This window comes from Hemicordylus capensis, chromosome 4 (genome assembly GCF_027244095.1).
Source record: "Hemicordylus capensis ecotype Gifberg chromosome 4, rHemCap1.1.pri, whole genome shotgun sequence".
Taxonomy (NCBI): domain Eukaryota; kingdom Metazoa; phylum Chordata; class Lepidosauria; order Squamata; family Cordylidae; genus Hemicordylus; species Hemicordylus capensis.
The window spans coordinates 21,665,304-21,685,401 of NC_069660.1; the positions used below are offsets into that span (position 1 = coordinate 21,665,304).

The window sequence follows — 20,098 nt, forward strand, 5'->3', positions numbered from 1 at the left end:
CCCCACCAGCAAAACAAATAATTGGTGGTTTATTATTATTGTTGTTGTTGTTGTTAACAACAACAACACCATAGGGGCCACAGAAATCACCATCAGCCAGTTACAAAAAGCAGCTTTACTGGGAACAGCCTATATTCTGCGACGATATCTATAACAACAGCAACAACATTGACAATAAAATTCTGGCATCCCAGGTCCTTGGGAAGGACTCGATGTCTGGATAAAACAAACCAGTCAATAACACCTGTCTGACTGTGTAAAATAATAATAATAGTAGTAGTAGATTTAAATTCAAAATAAATATTGATCCTGTTTCCCACAGTTGAGCCAGATTCAGGAGTCCTCATGCAGAGACAGGTTCCTGCAGGTAGGACAACTATACTAAGTGCATACGATGCTTTTCCTGCTTACCTTCAGACTCCCAGCATGAGTGATAGGTTCAGGTAACCTGCAGCCAACGGTACACGGACACCACCTTCTCCTGACGGTTCTTTGAACTATAGGTCTGCATGCACCACTTGATGGAGAGTTGGGCTTGGATCAGGATGATCAGCAAAAATAATGAAATGAAATTGGAGTTTAAATCCTAAATCCTATGCTGGGAACTTAGGTTTATTTATTTAATTATTGAATTTATGTCCCGCTTTTTCACCAGTTTGCCCTCAAAATGGCAACTTAATTTAGTCATGAATTTAATGCAATCATGTACGGTTATGCATGATTCTTACCCAGATATATCTCTTAGGAAGTTCCTTTTAAAAAGTTAGACCATCTTTTTGTTTTTGTTTAAAAACAGCCAAGGTGGTGTAGCAGTAATGAGATCACATAAAACAATATAAGCAACCTCACAACCAATAAGTTCAGAAAATGCAGCCAGGAGACAGTACCATTATATCCTACAGTGCTTTTAACTGATTGATTGATTATCTGATGAGTTGCTTTCCTGCTAATGTAAGTTGTCAAGGCAATTTACAAGATAAAGTTAAAACTCCAATAAAACACCATAAAAATGACTTTTAAAACCATAACAATACAACTCAAGCTGCAACATTTGAACCAGAACAGCAGCAATACTGATTATTTATTGCTAGCCAAGAAAAGCTCATCTACAGAGGAATGTTTTCACCTGACAACAGAAATAAGGCAAGGAAGTGGCTTTAAGGGGACTGTCTAGGCAGGGGTTTCTAGAATGTAGGTGTCACCATGCAGAAAACCCTGCTTAGTGTCCCAAGAGTCCTTATCACATCTAAGAAAGGACACTGAGCAAGGCCTCTGATCCTTTTGGTCGGAGTGAGGGAATAGGTGGGAGGAGGCATTCTCCTAGACTGTTTGAGGCTTTGATGGTCATAAACATCACCTTGCATTGGGATCACCAAGAATGGTCTCGAAACAAAACACCTAAACAGGTGGAGATAGTAAGAGTGGTGGAGCCAGCTCCATTGCTGCTTCGAGTTTTTTCTTGTGGAGGAAGGTATGAGCTGTGGGATAAATAAACCAGTTCTGCAGATTTTCAGGGAGATTCAGTGGAAAAGCTGGCTGTGGTTCAGTGGCTGTGAAGCCCTCAACACACCTGCCTCCCCCATTCCCTGGAGCCATTTTGTATCTTGTTTTTTTAAACGTTGGGGAGTAAAGAATGCATGTGTATGCAAATAGACATAAAAATACGAACAGCCTTCCTAGTGCACAAATGGAGAATGAGATTGAAATAAACTTAATATGAACACAAGCTGCCCGTTACCAAATGAGACCATTGGACCATCTAGCTTATATTGTCTATACCAGGGGTTCCCAATCAGATGTTGCTGAACTACAACTCCCAGCATCCCCAGCCACACTAAATTGTAGCTGGGGATGATGGGAGTTGTAGTTTAGCAACATCTGGAGTACCTCTTGTGGGAACTCCTGGTAGCAAGGGAAGGCAACCTTTGGCACTCCACCTATTGTTGGACTACAACTCCCAACATCCCCAGCCACAATTTATTATGACTGGGGATGATGGGAGTTGCAGTTTGACAGCAGCTGAAATGCCAAGGGTTGCCTACCCTTGGTTTATACTGACTGGCAGTGGTTTTCTAGGGTTGCAGACAGAGAGGTCTTTCCCAGCCATACCTGGAGATGCCAGGAACTGAACATGAGACCACCTACATGAAGAGTATGTCCTCTACCACTGCTCTACAGACTTTCCTCTAAATAAATGGATAAAACAGATTAGCTGGTAAAAACAAATTGATTTGTCTCTACTCTAAGCATATAGGCTCAATGGTAAATGATGCTATGAAAAATGGAAAGGAATATGATTGTGAATAGAGTGGATACAATATGGTGTGGAAGTTAAGAAGGGTGCTTTAACTTTATTGCAATGTTCATGCTTTTTAGAACACCATTGAAAACTAAAAACATATTTCTTAATGCTTATCTTAAACCCACTGCATAGTGTATTATAGATCTGGAATGCACTTGTGACTACGTCTGAACCATGCTGGGTTCGTCTCATTTTATGTTTGTTTGTTCTCGTGTTTTCTCTCTCTCTCTCTCTCTCTTGAAAAGCAGATAGATCGCAGTAGAGATATAGTTGCAGATGGAGGTAAGGACCAGGAGCTACTTGTAGCAGAAGAGGAAAGACAAAACCATTCCTCGGTGGCTGAGGCAGCAAAGACTCTGAGCAGCAGAATGAAAGGTGATCCCTTACTGCTGCAGAGTTCTGAAAATAAAGACCAAAGCACTGAATTTCTGTCACAACATCCTGGTGGAACAAGCACTGATGTTACTTCAAGGGCCCATCAGAACACAGTCCAAAGGAGAGAAGGTATAAAGTCATCTGTACAACTTTGTATTTTAATGCGTAAGCACAGGTGATCATAATGGAGGACTTCCTGTTCTTTGATGAAGGCTGATCAGGACGCAGAATGTCAGAGGAAATGGACCTTGGGCCTGATCAAGCAGGGCAATTCTTACTATGTTCTGGCACCCGTTGTGCGGGATGTCATTACCGTGTTATTCATTTCTGCATAGTTACTCATTTATACATAGCATTTAGAGGTGTGCTTTTGAAAATTGGTCAAAGCATGTCCCAAGTTAATTTTAGCCTATGTAGGAAAGTCCTAAAATGGACTGAACGTCGTGTGATGGTAATTAATGATTAGATTTTTAACCTGCCCTTCTTCCAAGAAACTCAGAGTTGCATATGTGGCTCTCCTTCCTTCTCCACAATGCTGTGCGGTAGTTTAGGCTGAAAGATAATGGCTGACGTGTTGACTAACGCTGCACTTACACAAGGATGTTGTGCTAGCTCAAGGCTGTGGCTCTAGTGTAAGGCTGTGGTGCTAGTTAGTTGTGCTAAGCCATCAAACTAGTAGCCATTGATAGACCTATCTTCCATGACTTTGTCTAAGCCTTTTAAAGCTATCCAAGCTAGTGGCCATCAACACACCTCTCTGTTTAGTAGGGAGAGAGTAACTGGCCCTATCCACCCCCAGCACAGTACCTCCAGTGACTGTAGCTGGTGTCTTTCTTATGTTTATTTTAGATTGTGAGCCCTTTGGGGACAGGGATCCATCTTATTTATTTATTATTTCTCTTGTAAACTGCCCTGAGCCATTTTTGGAAGGGCGGTGTAGAAATCGAATAAATAATCCTCTATAATAAAAGACTACAGCGTGATCCCGTGGCATTTCTCGGCCTGTGTCTTTCTCGGCCATTCTGGCCATGCGCGGAGCGCATGCCCAGAACAACCGTGAAAGATACGGCCTCCCAGACACGGGCGGCCATGTTGGCTCCCGGACCGGGAGCAGGGAAATGCGGCAGCGGCGGCAGAAAGGACTGGCCCTGCTGGCGGCCGCGGCGAGGTAGATCACTCCCCAGAGTCCCCCAATCCTCCAAGTCCAATGGCTCTCTATCCACTACGCCACATGGCTTCTCGCGGGCGCCGCCTCATTACCAGGGAGAGCACTTTATAGGCGTTGGGGTCCTTGCCTTTGCCTCGGGGCGCCGCTTGGTCCGGCTCCTCCGCCACCTCCATACCCGACAGCATGGGCATTGTGGCGGTAGCCAGCTGCTCGCCACAGAGGCTTTTCTCCTGACAGTCCCCCGCGGGCGGGCTGCCCTTGGCTTGGTTCTAATTCACGCTGCCGCTCTCCATTGTGCCTGGGGTGTGACTGACTCCCCTCCTCCGGCAGCCTCTGCTAATAAGGCAGCCAGGTCCCCTGCCCCGCCCCTGCTTGGCGGGCTTCCCTCAGGCGGCCAAGATGGGGGAATGAATAACTCAACGCCTATAAAGTGCTCTCCCTGGTAATGAGGCGGCACCCGCGAGAAACCGTGTGGCATAGTGGATAGAGAGCCATTGGACTCGGAGGATTGGGGGACTCTGGGGAGTGATCTACCTCGCCGCCGCGGGGGACTGGGCCTGCTGGCGGCCGAAGGTGAGGATTGGGCTTCGGAATACGCAAGAGCAGCACCCCCCCCACTAGAGCCTGTTATTTAAATGGGCTTAAAAATACTAGTAATAATAATAAACCCCTTCATTATCTGTTTGCAAACTCCTGTTAGGAAAGCTCATGGGAGCAAAGCTCCTCTGCTCTGAGCTTTGTATTCAACACCAGCAGTCAAACTGATTCAGCTCAGGAATGTGGGGCTTCCCACAAGCTGAGGCCCTCACCTGGAATGAATCCCCCACTCAGGCTTCTCCTCTGGCAAAGACACACACACACTGCTAGCCTAGCCAGCCAGAAATCCAGCCCTAGGAGATTTCCCGCCCTAGCAGACCTAGCTTCTCCTTCCCCTCTTATTTTCTTGGTGATTTATTCATTTTATTTCCTTGCTGTGTTCCCTTGCTTGATATCTTCTTTAGGAGAGACATGCAAGCTCGCACACAACAATAGAATCAGGGGTCATCCCATGAAACTGAAGGCCAGGAAATGTAGGACCGACAAAAGGAAGTACTTTTCCAAACAGCGCATAATTAACTTATGGAGTTCTCGGCCACGGGGTGTGTTGATGGCCACTAGCTTGGGTGGCTTTAAAAGGCTTAGACAAAGTCATGGAAGATAGGTCTATCAATGGCTACTAGTTTGATGGCTATAGGCTGCCTCCAGCTTCAGAGGCACGATGCCTCTAAATCTCAGTTACAGGAGAGTAACAGCAGGAGAGAGGGCATGCTATCACCTTCTGCCAGTGGGCTTCTCAGAGGCACCTGGTGGGCCACTGTGGGGAACAGGATGCTAAGATAGTCCTTGGGCCTGATCCAGCAGGGCTGTTCTTATGTTCTTAACCCCTGCACTAGCACAAACCTGTTTGCACTTGAACAACAAGATGTGCACCCTGTGGAACATCTTATGTTTTTCAGGGAACTTCTGCACAAGAGCGCAATTCTGAAAATCCTCCTGATGCAGCCTAGCTCTGTGATCTTCTTGCACTAGGCCAGCTTGTTTCACTTTGCAAGGACAGGATTAGTCAGAATGTCAGCCACTGACTGTCCCAAGGACACCAAATTAGTTTTGTAGCCAAGGGAGGATTTGAACTTGAATCCCTGACACTCTTATCACTGCATATCCCTTCTGTCATTCAGTGTAAACCAGTCCCATAAATGGCTGGTTGTAAAGAGGTCCCAGTTCACCCCAAAGGCCAAGTGTGCCTATGCCACTGTTCCCTTTGCTGTTGCAGCACTGGCGTCTACTGAATGTTCCCCTTATGCATGTCTTGTTCTTATAGGAACATAGGGAGCTGCCCCCTCTACCGAGTCAGACCATTGGTCCATCCAGCTCAGTATTTTCTACATAGACTGGCAGTGGCTTCTCCAAGGTTACAGGCAGGACTCGGGAGTTTCGCTCAGCCCAGTTTTGGAGATGCCAGAGAGGGAACTGAAATTCTCCCCCCCCCCTTTAAGTCTTATGAAATACTGGAGAATAGGAAAGTCTGGTTCACTTGATGGCCTACACCTTTGATTGAGACATCACAGATCAAACATCACAGATGGCACTTCCCTGTCATGTCAAATGCAATGAGTTTCACTGGAGGTCAATCACACATTCAGCTGTAAATCATATAGTTAAGAGAAACCATGTGCTGTATTTGCATGTATGAATAGATTGTATATCAAGGGGTAGGCAGGGCAGGCAGTATACAATTAAAGTGTCCACTTCTTTTAAAAAGGTACTTCTGAATGCCTGGCTTGACCTAAAATCAATTGTGTTCTCCTAGGAGACAAACAGCGCTGCAGCATGTGCACGTTCACCTCTTACAGTACATCGGGCCTTAATCGACACTTGAAAAAACACTCTGATGAAAAGCCACACATGTGCCATCTCTGTCTTAAGTCTTTCCGTACAGTTTCCCTCTTGCGTAACCATGTGAACACTCATACAGGTATGTGTAATGTATAGAAATGCACATTTGTTTGACTGCATGCTTCCCAATTTAACCAACAACCAGAACATCTTGTCTAGAGTAGATTGTCAGTACCACGTTTATGAGCTGAAAGAAACATGAATCTCTTGGTTTTCCTTTTTCAGGAGATTAGTATAGGAACATAGGAAGCTGCCTTCTCCCGAGTCAGACCATTGGTCCATCAAATTGGAGCATTCTGCATGCAGATGCTCTTCCCAGAGCAGCCCCCTCCCCTAAGGGGAATATCTTACTGTGCTCACGTTCAGTCTCCCATTAAAATGTGAACCAGGTTGGACCCTGCTTAACAAAGGGGACAATTCATGCTTGCTACCATATGGCACAGTGGGGAAATGACTTGATTATCAAGCCAGAGGTTGCTGGTTTGAATCCCCGCTGGTATGTTTCCCAGACTATAGGAAATACCTATATCGGGCAGCAGCGATATAGGAAGATTCTGAAAGGCATCATCTCATACTGTGCAGGAGGAGGCAATGGTAAAACCCTACCAAAGACAACCACAGGACTCTGTGGTCACCAGGAGTCGAAACCGACTCGATGACACACTTTACCTTTGCCACAAGACCAGCTCTCCTCTCATAAGATCAGCTCTCTTATGGGAGATGATGCTTTTATGAATAGTTCAATATGATGACCTGACACAAGTTGAAAAACAACCGAAACATGGGTTGAAACATGCCATGACGAGGTCTTGACTGCGCTGAATCATTTGTAAGACTATGGACTCAGTATAAAGCCCGTTCATAGGACCTGGTACCCTATCTAAAGGAGAATTGGTCCTTTGGCCAGGAGTAAGTAACCTTGGCTCTTCAGCTGTTGTTGATGAGCTGGTCTTGTGGTAGCAAGCATGAATTGTCCCCTTTGCTAAGCAGTGTCCACCCTGGTTTGCATTTGAATTGGAGACTACATGTGAACACTGGAAAATATTCCCCTGAGGGGATGGAGCTGCTCTGGGAAGAGCACCTGCATCTTGCATGCAGAAGGTTCCAAGTTACCCTCCCTGGCAACTCCAAGATAGGGCTGAGAGAGGCTCCTGCCTGCAACCTAGCAGAAGCCAGCTGCTGCCAGTCTGTGTAGACAATACTGAGCTAGATGGACCAATGGTCTGACTCGGTAGAAGGCAGCTTTCTATGTTCCTATGGACTACAACTCCCATCGTCCCAAGCCACAATTTATAATGACTGGAGCAGATGGGAGTTGTAGTTCAACAACATCCAGAGGGCCAAGCTTGGGAGTTGTGAAGCAGCTGTGATGTTTTGCACACTTGAAAATAAGTCATATTGAACAAAGTGGAACAGAGTCCAAGTAAACAAGCACAGGATAAGGCCGTATGTGTGTTCTTGTTTTGTTTCTTCCCTAAATGTCTCAAGGTGCTGATTGCCTCTGATGGGAGAGTTGTGGCCATAATTCTGAAAATACTTTTGATTAGCTTTGATTTGATGTCCTAAATATTAGTTTGGACTTCAGCGCCATGTTTGCCTTATCTTGTAGACTCAGCTATGGCTGATGAGTTGGGCCATATGAACCAATCTATGCCTGCCAGTACCTACTGAAAGCCCACTGGTGGATTTTCCAGTCAGGGATGGTTCAAAGCACATGCTTTGTTCTCTGAGCCTTGCTTTCCTCACATAATAATCAAGTAAAGGTGAAGCAAAATCAGTGATGTATAATGACTTTGTGATCTATCTCTTAAGACAGGGGTTCCCAGCCTTGGGTCCCCAGATGTTGTTGGACTACAAATCCCATCATTCCCCGCCATGACTGGGAGGGTTGGGTGTTACAGTCCAACAACATCTGAGGACCCAGGATTGGAAACCACTGTCTTAAGTGTTTGATGGGCCATTTTGCCTGCTAGTTAAGCAAAGAGGCACCTCTTAGTGGTGATTCTCTTATATTTAGCAGGCTTAGGGACAGCGGGAGAGCAGTTGGCCCTATCCATCCCCAGCACAGCATCCCTCCAGTGGCTGTTGCTGGTGTCTACCTTATGTTTTTTTTGGTCTTTTAGATTGTGAGCCCTTTTGGGACGGGGAACCGTCATGTTTATTTTTTATGTACAATAATCAATATTATGCTATGCTAAGCTATGCTATTTATTTATTTATTTAGCATATTTGTATACCTCCCACTACTGAAGTCACTAGGTGGTTTACACCCCTAAGATTTTCTATATGCTATATAAATAATGAAATCAACAATATTCGTAGGAGGAGGAGTTCTAAAGATAGGTAGATATAAAACCAGCAGGTTAACATCATAATAAATGCAAAGATAAGGAAAATAAAGTTTGCCAACATTTTCATTTAACGAGAGTGGTCCTTAACCCATCTGGCATTTACCGAATTTACCTGAATCCAAGACAAGTTTTTCCCCAAGTTGTTTGATGTTAGTGATAGGGGGAGGATCTTAAATTCAGAGTCCTGTTCCATTTGGGTAAATAGGCATAAGCTTTATTGAACCTCTGTTTTTGAGGGGGGTCATTTTAAATTTAAAGTTTTCTTCTGTTCGTGTAACATAGGAAGCTGCCATATACTGAGTCAGACCATTGGTCTATCTAGCTCAGTATTGTCTTCACAGACTGGCAGCGGCTTCTCCAAGGTTGCAGGCAGGAGTCTCTCTCAGCCCTATCTTGGAGAAGCCAGGGAGGGAACTTGAAACCTTCTGCTCTTCCCAGAGTGGCTTCATCCCCTGAGGGGAGTATCTTCCAGTGCTCACACATCAAGTCTCCCATTCAGATGCAACCAAGGCAGACCCTGCTTAGCTATGGGGACAAGTCATGCTTGCTACCACAAGACCAGCTCGCTTCAAATATGGTGAAATGTAATGTCTGTCTCTTCTTTCAGGGACTAAGCCATACAAGTGTGGTGAATGCAATATGGCTTTTGTGACCAGTGGCGAGCTTTCACGGCACAGGCGGTATAAGCATACTCTTGAGAAACCCTTTAAGTGCTCCTTCTGTAACTATTGTAGTGTCGAGGTGAGTACATCACTGGTAGCGCAATTGCTTTAGTGCTCCAAGATGGCTCTCTGCACGTGACGGAGACTGGTTTTTCCCAGAGAGCCAAAGGTACTTTGAAAGAGGCACCCCTGCTCATGGTGTCTACCCGCATCCTGCTTTTGCCTCTGGTCAGCAGGTTTCAGTGAGTTTTGTATAGCTATAATTAAAACACCCTGGCCAAAATGCTCTCCTCCCATTTTGCCACCTTATTTATTCTCCAGCGGCAAAAACAAGGGGACATTTATTTATTTATCTGTTGTTTGTTTATTGCATTTGTATACCACCCCATATAAAATCTCTGGGTGGCTTACAAATGAAAACACAGCAACAATTAAAACCTTAAATCATACAAAACAAATTCAAATAACCGACAATAAAACTTTAAATGGGCGCATATTGGTTGTAATGGTAGCAGCAATTATCTTCCTGGGGGCTGCCACCCACCCCCTCAAACACTTCTGGGCCAGTTTGGACAAAAGAGGCAGTTATGATAGCGAAGAACCCAGAATGCATCTGTTGAGATGCCCCATCATGTCCCTTTGTCCGGGGGCAGGGGATGCTGCTCATCCGAATGGCCCTTATGCACAAATCCAAGTACTTGTTTGAACTGTTAACACCTGAACCCTTTGCAGACATTCATAGGAAGATAGGAAGCTGCCATATACCGTGTCAGACCTTTGGTCCACCTACCTCAGTATTGTCAACACAGACTGGCAGCAGCTTCTCCAAGGTTGCAGGCCTGAGTCTCCCTCAGCCCTATCTTGGAGATGCCAGGGAGGGAACTTGGAACCTTCTGCATCTAGGCATACAGATGCACTTCCCAGAGCGGTCCCATGCCCTAAGGGGAATGTCTTACAGCGGTCACATGTAGTCTCCCATTCAAATGCAAACCAGGGCAGACCCTACTTAGCAAATCTGGCAATTCATGCTTGTTATCACAAGACCTGCAGACTGTACCATTCAAGTAGGTACACTGTGCAGCGGGGGATGGGAGTGTGTCAGTTACCTAGTTTCCCTCGGTTCTGTGTTTGCCTGTGCAGATAAAGTGCTGAATGTGGGTAGGGCAAGGAGTGTGACTGTGGCGCATATCCCCCTGTACCTGGGTACATTTTACACAGTTAAATAATGTCTGCATAAAGCCTAGGATATCCAGTGAAAGCACCGGATTAAGGGGCACTCGTCCCCAAGCTAAAAACGTGCTCGTTTAGGGACTTGTAATCCCATCTAGAACAGACTGTAAATCCTCTCTTAAAGGTAAAATTGTGCCGTCGAGTCAGTGTCGACTCCTGGCGACCACAGAGCCCTGTGGTTGTCTTTGGTAGAAAACAGGAGGGGTCTACCATTGCCTCCTCCCACGCAGTATGAGATTATTCCTTTCTGCATCTTTCCTGTATCACTGCTGCCCGATATAGGCGTTTCCCATAGTCTGGGGAACATACCAGCGAGGATTCGAACCGGCAACCTCTGGCTTGCTAGTTACGTCATTTCCCCACTGCGCCATAGTGTACCATCCAGCTGTTTCCTCGGTTGTTGTGTAGGTGTATATGGCATTAACACGGGTGAGGGGGCAGGATAAATGTTTTTGAAGGGATGACGAAGGGAAGGTTCAGCCATTTGGCCAGGGCTGCTGTGGAATGACTTAAAGCAGTGGACAAGGGCAGTCAGAGAATGAAACAAACAATAAAGAGGGGAAAGGGGAAATCCCAGCATGACTACAAAACAAAAAAATGCAGATAATAATGACCAAACACTGAAAATATAAATAAACACTAGAAATATATATTCAGAAATAATGTCAGGAATAAATGATCCATAACATTAATAAACAATACACAAATTGCCTTCTCACAATGCAGAATACATAAACAAAAACATGTGCAACAACAGTCAAAAGTTAAGGAAGGAGGTGTAACTGAGCCAGGCAAAAATTGGACTGCAGGATGAAATAGGCAAAGTCAAGTATCAAAATCAAAATGGAAGTGGCAGATGACAAAAGCACTGCGTCAGACGTGGTCTCACAAAGAGGTGTGGACATCCTCAATGGCGAAATGCTCAATACCGTCCGCACAGAAGTGAAGATGTAAAATCACAAACGTGCTGATAGCAGAGAACCCGTTGAGCATGCTTCCATAAATAAGCTGACCTGGATCAGAGATAAAGCCCACTGCATGTCCTTGTGGAGAAAAACAAACTTCATGAATTTACCAACCATTGGGATGTTTATCAAGTTCCTTATCTAGATACCTGGGATTTCCCCTTTCCCCTCTTTATTTTTTGTGGAATGACTTAAAAGCAGTGGTGTAGTTGCCAATTCAGAAGTGTAGACACTCCGAGAAGCACCAGTGCTCCATCCCTGCATGTCCCAACTCCACGACACCCCTGCTTAAAAGCATTTCCAGGCACCCACGCAGCCCTCCTTTCATTGTTTCCAGTGGAAGGAACACTGCGCATGAATGGTCTTAAGTCATTCCACAACAACCCTGTGGCACTACACTATCGGGGCTGCCTTTCAAGTTGCACGGAAGCCCTCGCGGGTTCCTGCCATCAACGGATGGCTGCCTGTCAAGTCGGCCACTATTTTTACCTCACTCTTCAGCCGACAAGGTACCCAACGGGGCCTACATAAAATCAGCATAAGCAGTCATTTAAATAGCAAGTGGCACATTTGGTCTGTAGGTATCTTATTTACATAGTTGGTGTTGATGACATTTTGCATTGCTGGTTTCCTCTGGCCACATCCCTGTCATGATTTCAATTTCATTTCTCTTTGTTTGAAATGATAGGCGAGCAAATTGAAGCGTCATATCCGCTCACATACAGGAGAGCGCCCTTACCAATGTACTCTCTGTGCCTATGCTAGCAGAGACACATACAAGCTGAAAAGGCATATGGTAACTCACTCGGGTAAGTATTAGGAAATGAGGAAAAAATTCATGGCTGTTTTAAGGTTCTGTTTTGCTGTGTTTCTTAAGGCAAAATGCCAGTGCACCATTTGGAGGATGCACATATTCTGCGTTCAACTCCTTGGTGTAAGCTTGGGATAAAAATAAAATACATACATAATTGTGCTTTAAAAAGGAACATAAGCAAGAGATGGTCAGTCTGTCCCCTCCCTCAGTTCTGGATAGGAAATAGAGGCAAAGGCTATCAGGGATTACATAGAAAGTTACCTTGTACTGACTCAGACCCTTGGTCCATTGACTGGTTGATTCATTTTTATATCGCCTTTCATTAAAACAATCTCAAAGCGGTTTACAAAACATTTGAAACAATGTAAGACTATAAAACAGTTACACAATAAAAATATTACGTTGGAATAGAAAAATACAAATCTAATTAAAATTTTAAACAATATACACAATAGGACCATAAAACACAGAGCAGCAACAACAAAAACAACACTCATATAAAAGCCTTGGTAAAAAGCCAAGATTTCACTTGCTTTCTAAGAAGTGTGATGGAGACTGAGGAGCTGATGCCTACCGGGAGGGCATTCCAAAGTCTGGGGGCAATAACTGAGAAGGCCCTGTCCCATGTGCATGACAGCCAAGCCTCTTTCATCATCGGCACATGCAGCAGAGCCCCCTCCAGTGACCTCATTAAGTGGGCAGAAACCCTTGGGAGCAGGTGGTCCCTCAGGTATCCAGGAACCAAAGTGTTAAGGGCTTTAAAGTGTCATCCACTCTGGCTGGCAGCAGCTCCTAGGTTTCAGAAAGGTATTTCCTAGTACTACCTGGAGATAGCAGAGATTTTACCTGGAACCTTCCACATACAAAGCAGGTGCTCTTCATCTGCGGTATGGCCCTTCCCCAAGAATGTGAATGTCAACAAATGCAGCGATATGTTTTTAAGTGTCACGTCTGGATCAGGGGCAATCTCAGGCTGGGGGTAGAGTTAAAACCACCCTCCTACACATTGTGGTCTTGGTCTTGGATCAGAGCCTCGTGGAACTGCTAATTGTGTTTGAAAAATCAAACATGCAGGCCTGAATACTGACATTTACAAGAGTAGTGAAATCAAGGGTGGAAAAAGTAGTACATGTAAACAGCCCCACAATTTGAAGCCATGACCGTTCAGTTTCAGATTTACAGCTTTGTCTTATTCTTCTAGGTGAAAAGCCCTTTGAGTGTCTGATTTGTAAGGCCAGGTTTACACAGGCAGGAAGTCTGAAGTTCCATGTATTGCACAAACACAGGAAAAATGTGCCAAAATACGAGTGTCCGCACTGCAATACGACAGTTGCCAGGAAGGGTGATTTAAGTAAGTTTCGCTAACATTTCCCCCCCCCCCAAGTGTTCTGTGATAAATGAAAAAGCTAGAATTGGTGGCTCATGTTCTGCGCAAGGCAATACGGGTGGTTAAGCACCACTTGCCATGCTGCGTCTGTGTGATGGTGCTGAGCAACAGTTGATGGTGCTGCGCAACAATTGATGGTGCTGCGCAATAGTGCTGTTGCACAAGCGCAGTTGCACAGTGTGATGCCCATTGGAAATAATGGGTGCTGCATTACACAATTGCATTTGCGCAACAAGGAGAAGAACAGTGCTGTTACGCAACACTGTCGATGGTGGTTACATGGACGCAGCAGTGCAGGTACTGCCTCAGTTGCCTGCATTGCCTTGCACAACATGTAAGCCTGTATCCTCATGATCTAATTCTGACTTTAGAATACTTTTAGGAACATAGGAAGCTGCCTTATACCGAGTCAGACCATTGGACCATCTAGCTCAATATTGTCTACACTGACTGGCACTGGCTCTCCAAGGTTTCAGGCAGGAGTCTCTCCCAGTGTTACCTGGAGATGCTGCCAGGGATTGAACCTGGGACCTTCTGCATGTTAAGCAGGTGCTCTTCCTACAACCCCATCCCCTAAGGCAGGGCTGCACAACAACAGCCCTCCAGCTGTTCTTGGACTACAGATCCCCTCATTCCCAATCTCAGTGGCCAGTAGTCATGGATTATGGGAGTTGTAGTCCAAGGGCTGCCCCTGCTCTAAGAGGAATATCTTACAGTGCTCATACGCAGTCTCCCATCCAAATGAAAACCACAGTGGACACTGCTTAGCAAGGGGGACAATTAATGCTCATGACCTCCTCAAACCTTTGGGACAGCAGTTTCTTATCTGGCTTGTTCTAAAGCAACAACTTGAAGTCTTAGCAGAGAATAAACCATGATTTCTCCAGTGCAACCAGTGCAGAAGGATTTCTGATGCTGCTCGTAAACTTTATATTGGTGCTCCATACCAATCTGTTGAATTTGAAATACTTACCACATTCTCCCCATTCAGATTTCTTCCTGTAGTTCTGAATTGCTTGAAAGCTTCCAGAATGATGCTGATGTTTTAGCAAAACTTCTATTCTATATTTCATTCAGGCGGCTGTGCATTATTCAGTTCACATCTTTCTCTTTCTCTTACAGGTTACCAGTGTGCACCAGCACATATGCAGACTGATTTTTTTTTTTTTAAATCACAGCGCGAAAAGGAATTGTGATGTGATCATGCAATTGCATTGAGATTCCTTTTTGCACTGTGATCCCATGTATGTGCTGATGGGTCTGTGCGAACCCACAACCCTGAGATTAAGACCTGGGGATCGGTAACCCATGAGAAACAAAAGAAATGAACTGAGAGAAGCAGCAGACTTGAGCTGTATTCACATGTTATTCAATGCACATAAATCTGCATCCAGATTTGAATGCATGTACAGTTATTTAGGTATGTGCCGGAATCACGATTTGAAGAGTGAATCACAACACATCCCTGGCACTTTTAAAAAGGAGGTGAGCAGGTCCATACTTGCTCCTCCTCTGCTAGCCCGCAGCTTCCTGTTTGGGCAGTGCGTCCGCCCAACTTCCATAGCATGGTGGCAGCACTCTCTCCAGCTGCCCTCACGTGACGGCCACATGCACATGGCCTCCGTGCATGCACAGCAGACCACACAAATGGCTGCTGCACATGTGTGGTGGCCATGTGTGTTCCTCTGTCTTGTGAGGGCAGCTGTGGAGAGCACCACCACCGCGCTATGTGTCATGCCCTTACCTTCTGATAGTGAAGAGGAAGAGGAAGGTGGCAACCCTCCAACAGGAGGAGAGTCCATCTGTCAGGCCACAGGAAGAAACTGAGGCAGGCCTAGTTGAGGCTGCAGCTCCCGGGGGGCCATCAGAAGCTGCACAGGAGAAGGGGGGTGCAGAGCCAAGCCCAGAGCCAGAGAGCATGCAAACAATAACACCCCAACAACAGAGATATGAGCATCACCGGTGACAGTTGGAAACACTCAGACGGAGCAAACGGCTGCTTAACAAGCAAGATAAATGCTGAATCGTTGGCAGCTGATCGGAGGAGGAACCCAATTAGTCAAAGCACTATAAATCAAGGCCAGCAGGCAGTGAACGCTGCTGGAAGCAAAAAGTCTTTTTGTGCCTGCTACAGCTGAGCCTCCGACTCAGACCAGGGAGGACTTCAAGGAGCTGCCTCTGACCTTGACAGCAACCTTGATTTGGACACTGGATGGACAGGCTCCTAACACTATGGTGGCTGGGGAGCATACCGCCCAAACGGGAAGTTGCATGCGAGCAGCAGAGAAGCAGGTATGGACCTGCTCCCCTCTCTTTTAAAGGTGCCAGGTATGTGTTGTGAAATGCTCTTCGGATCACAATTCATGTACATCACTACAGTTATTCACATGTTGGGCTTGTTCAGAGGACAATTCCCTGGCCACATGATCAAAAGTGCCAAGAGTACACGCATCCTGACATCTTTCATGGGCGTCCTGACTTTCTCCCAGTTCCTTTATCACTTTGGGTGGGGGCAGTTCATCCAAATTGCCACTCTGCACATAGTTTTGGGGTCCATTGTAGACGTGCATAAAGTAGTACACTTTGTATCTTTACCTTGCATTGGAGGAAGCCTGCACCCAAGTTTACTTCTAAAATGAATGCATACAGTACAGTGACGAGTGCACTATGTTTGTGAGTGAGCATAGTGATAGCTGTGTGTGTGTGTGTGTGTGTATATATATGTGTGTGTGTGTGTGTGTGTGTGTGTGTATATATATATATATATATATATATTTGACTCGCGTCAACCATAAGCCATGTTAAAATGTTGAAAAACAGCCTGCTTATGTGGTGGTCTGCAAAAGTTTCTAATGATGATGTAGTGATCAAGATAAAGGAAAAGGTTGGGGAGAGCTGGTCTTGTGGTAGAGCAAGCATGAATTGTCCTCCTTGCTAAGCAGGGTCTACCCTGGCTTGCATTTGAATGGGAAACTACATGTGTGAGCACTTTAAGTTATCCCGTTAGGGGATGGGCCACTCTGGAAGAGCAAGAGGGTTCCAAGTTCCCTCCCTGGCATCTCCAGAGAGGGCTGAGAGAGATTCCTGCCTGCAATCTTGCAGAAGCCACTGCTGGAGCTGGACGGACCAAAGGTCTGCCTCAGTATAAGGCAGCTTCCTATGTTCCCAGCCAAAGAGCTTAAAACAAGAACATGCTGCATGAAAAGTTTGTGTGAATGAATTGGCTTTCAAAACCCCACGAGAGGGGAGGGAGCACATGGAATCTCTCCAGGGAGAGTGTCCCAAAGTTGGAGCGCCAGCATCAGAAAGGTCCTGTCCCTAGCATCCACCCTTTGTATTTCCAGTGCTCAGGCAGGTGAGGTGAGTGTGGGAGACCAGGAGAGAACCACTTTGTTCCTCCTCAAGGGAGAAATTATGAAAGGCCTTAGAAGCCATCCTCTAAGCACTGCAGCTGAGCAGCCTTGTTTACTTTAAGGGAGCTTGTGCAAGAGCTCTGATAAGCCCACAGAAATTAATGGAGGCTGTGCAGCAGGCGGGTTTGATGCATTTGTCAGTAAGCCTTTTGCTGGATTCCGTTTTGCCACTGGGGAGAATATGCGAGCGCCTGAGTTTCGTTTGGTGCTGAAGTGAACTGGTGCCACCTTGTGGCTCTTATGAATTAATGAACTCATGGTGGGCCGCAGTGTATGTAAAAATATTTTTAACACAGATGTGCAAAACCTCCCCGAGAAAGTGCTCTGGCTTTGTCAAGAGCCGGTGTGGTGCTTCGACTAGGACCTGGGTTCAATTCCCCTGCAGCTACCAAGTGGGTGACCTTAAGCCAGTCATTCTTTTTCAGCCAAATCTGTTCATGGGGTGGTTATGGCAGGGGAGAAGTTGGCTGCGGCGGCAAAGTGTCACGTAGGCCTCCCTAAAGGGTGAAGTGCCAAGTTGATACATCAACTTAAAAAATCCAAAAAACCAAAACTAATTCAGCTTCTTTCAAAAATCCTCAGATGTTTTTGCTGCTGGTGTAGTGTCCACATCTCCTTCAAAATGGGGATTTTTTATTTATTTACATTTTATATCCTGCTCTTTCTCTGAGGAGCCCAGAGCGGTGTGCTACATACTTAAGTTTCTCCTCACAACAACCCTGTGAAGTAGGTTAGGCTGAGAGAGAAGTGACTGGCCCAGAGTCACCCAGCAAGTATGATGGCTGAATGGGGATTTGAACTCGGGACTCCCCGGTCCTAGTCCAGCACTAACCACTAGACCACAATTCAGTGGTAGATCATCCACTTGCATGCAGAAGGTCCCAGGTTCAATCCCTGGGATATCCAGGCTGGAAAAGACTCCTGTCTGAAACTTTGGATAAGTCACTGGCAGTCAGTGTAGACAACAGTGAGCTAGATGGACCAATGGTTTGACTCTGTATAAGGCAACATCCTATGTCCCTGTAAGACTTGAAGGACCACCTGCTCCCATGTAAACCTGCATGCTCAAGTCATCATCTAAGGCAGGCATTCCCAGTCCCCAGATGTTTAGTCATTGTGGCTGGGGATGATGGGAGTTGTAGTCCAACATCTGGGGACCCAAGGTTGGAAACTCCTGATCTAAGGCCTTCTGCTTGTTCTAGCTTTATCACTAGGTTTGCTATTGGCAGAAGTATAGCCTTTTTGGTGGTGTCCCCATCAGGTTTTGAAGCTGTCTCCCATAATGGGCTTCATTGGCTTCTGTCTTCTACTTGCAGAAAGATTTTGAGGGTTATTTAGATGAAACTGGCTTTAAGCTTCCTCCCTTCCTTCTTCCTTCTTTTTAATTGCGTTGATGTTTTATTGGTTTTATTGTTTTAAGGTTGCTATGCATTTTTATTCTATTATGAGCTGCCACTTTGGGTGCCCTCTGAACAGAAATGGAGGGCTATAAAGTTTTAAATAGGTATATGACCTCTGCTTGCACAGAGTTCACTGTCTGTATTGGATCTGGACTATTCAGAAGTAGGATCATTAGTGTCCAAATAAGAATTAAAGATATGTATAAACTGCTTTTTAACACAAAGAGTGGTTTGCAAAGAAAATGAGGAAATGGTTCCCGGTCTCGAAAGGGCTCACAAACACACACACACACACGAGACACCAGCAGTAGCCACTGAGATGGATGCTGAGCTGGGCTCCATATGGACAGTGGAAAAGTTTCCTCTCTTCCCAGTTAGCAGGGGTTGCTACAATACCATGAGGCTATTCAGATGTCCATGCAAAACCGGGCGAAGGGAGCCCAGCCCGGTTTTGCACACCTATGTGAAATGCCAGGATAAGCGAGCGCTCCCTTAACCTCATGTTTATGCTCATGTGTCACAGCCATGGCTGGCACACTCGGGGAGGGGAGGGGGGAATCCCATAATGCACTGCACATTTTCACTTTGCATTATTTGAGCTCTGGGGTGCAGGGCAGCACATCCCAGCACCCCGAACCTTGGAGCTTCAGAGAGATCCACCCACCCAGGTGGGTGGAGATCATCTGTGGAGGAGGAGAGGAGATCATCTGTGGGGAAGGTAGGTTAAATCCACCTTCCACGAAGCCCACCTGCGAGCTCTTCTCACAGATCATGAGGCTCCATATTTATCTGAATCCAAGACTAGGTTTCCCCCCAAGTTCCTTTACATTAGAAATCAGGTCATCTTAAATTCAGAGTTCTGTTCCTTTCGAGTATATGGGGATGTAAGCTGTATTTAATCTCTACTTTTAAAGGGGGTCATCTTAAATTCAGAGTTGTCTTCGATTCGGGTAAATATTAGGTCTCAGTTTGGTACTTAAACAGGGTTTCAGAGTGCTACAACAGAAAGGCAGGTGGCGGCAGGAGGGGGGGGAAACCATAGATATTTGGGGAATTTATCTGTAGTCCCTAAATAATATATACCCAAGAAATGATGGTGGTACATCAGAGATTTTGAGGTGTAAATGTGCTGAAAAGGTTTGCTCAGATGCAGAACATAAAAATAGTTGTTTTTCCTTGGACTCTTGCTTGCTTGCAGTTTTATTAATTCTAATTTGGGCCTAGTGCAACTCCAAGGGGAGTTCAAAGAAAATGTAAAATCGCAATGAGAATCAATTCGGAAAAGACCTGATAAGGCTCCTTTGAAGTCGTTGGGAGTACTTTTATTGCAGCATGGGCTTGGCCCAGAGCACACATTAACATCTGAACTTTTATATAGCACACAGTAATTGATTATATGACTCTTGAAACCCTAGCTGCTTTTAAATTTCATTAGGCCAGTATCACAGAATTATTTTTTTGAGTCCTCGAAAGTCATAATATGTAATTTGGGAGAGGGATCTCTAACTTACTGTTTTAATAACCAGGAAGGGTAAGAGAACAACACAGAATATTTCACACTCCTTTTGTTTAATAGTGAAAGACACTCAGCACAC

At 45.4% G+C, this 20,098-nt stretch overlaps 1 protein-coding gene across 4 annotated transcripts in view; it reads left to right on the forward strand.

The window, feature by feature from the left end:
• The window catches only part of CTCFL (CCCTC-binding factor like), a 46,502-nt gene that overhangs the window by 4,602 nt on the left and 21,802 nt on the right, over window positions 1-20,098 (forward strand). For 3 of the 4 annotated variants that reach the window (XM_053244541.1, XM_053244540.1, XM_053244538.1), the window contains 5 exons: window positions 2,548-2,806; window positions 6,196-6,360; window positions 9,240-9,373; window positions 12,178-12,298; window positions 13,505-13,654. In XM_053244541.1, the coding sequence (XP_053100516.1) occupies window positions 2,548-2,806; window positions 6,196-6,360; window positions 9,240-9,373; window positions 12,178-12,298; window positions 13,505-13,654 (829 nt within the window). The remainder of the gene's footprint in view (window positions 1-2,547; window positions 2,807-6,195; window positions 6,361-9,239; window positions 9,374-12,177; window positions 12,299-13,504; window positions 13,655-20,098) is intronic. The other variant, XM_053244539.1, reaches the window with a different exon arrangement.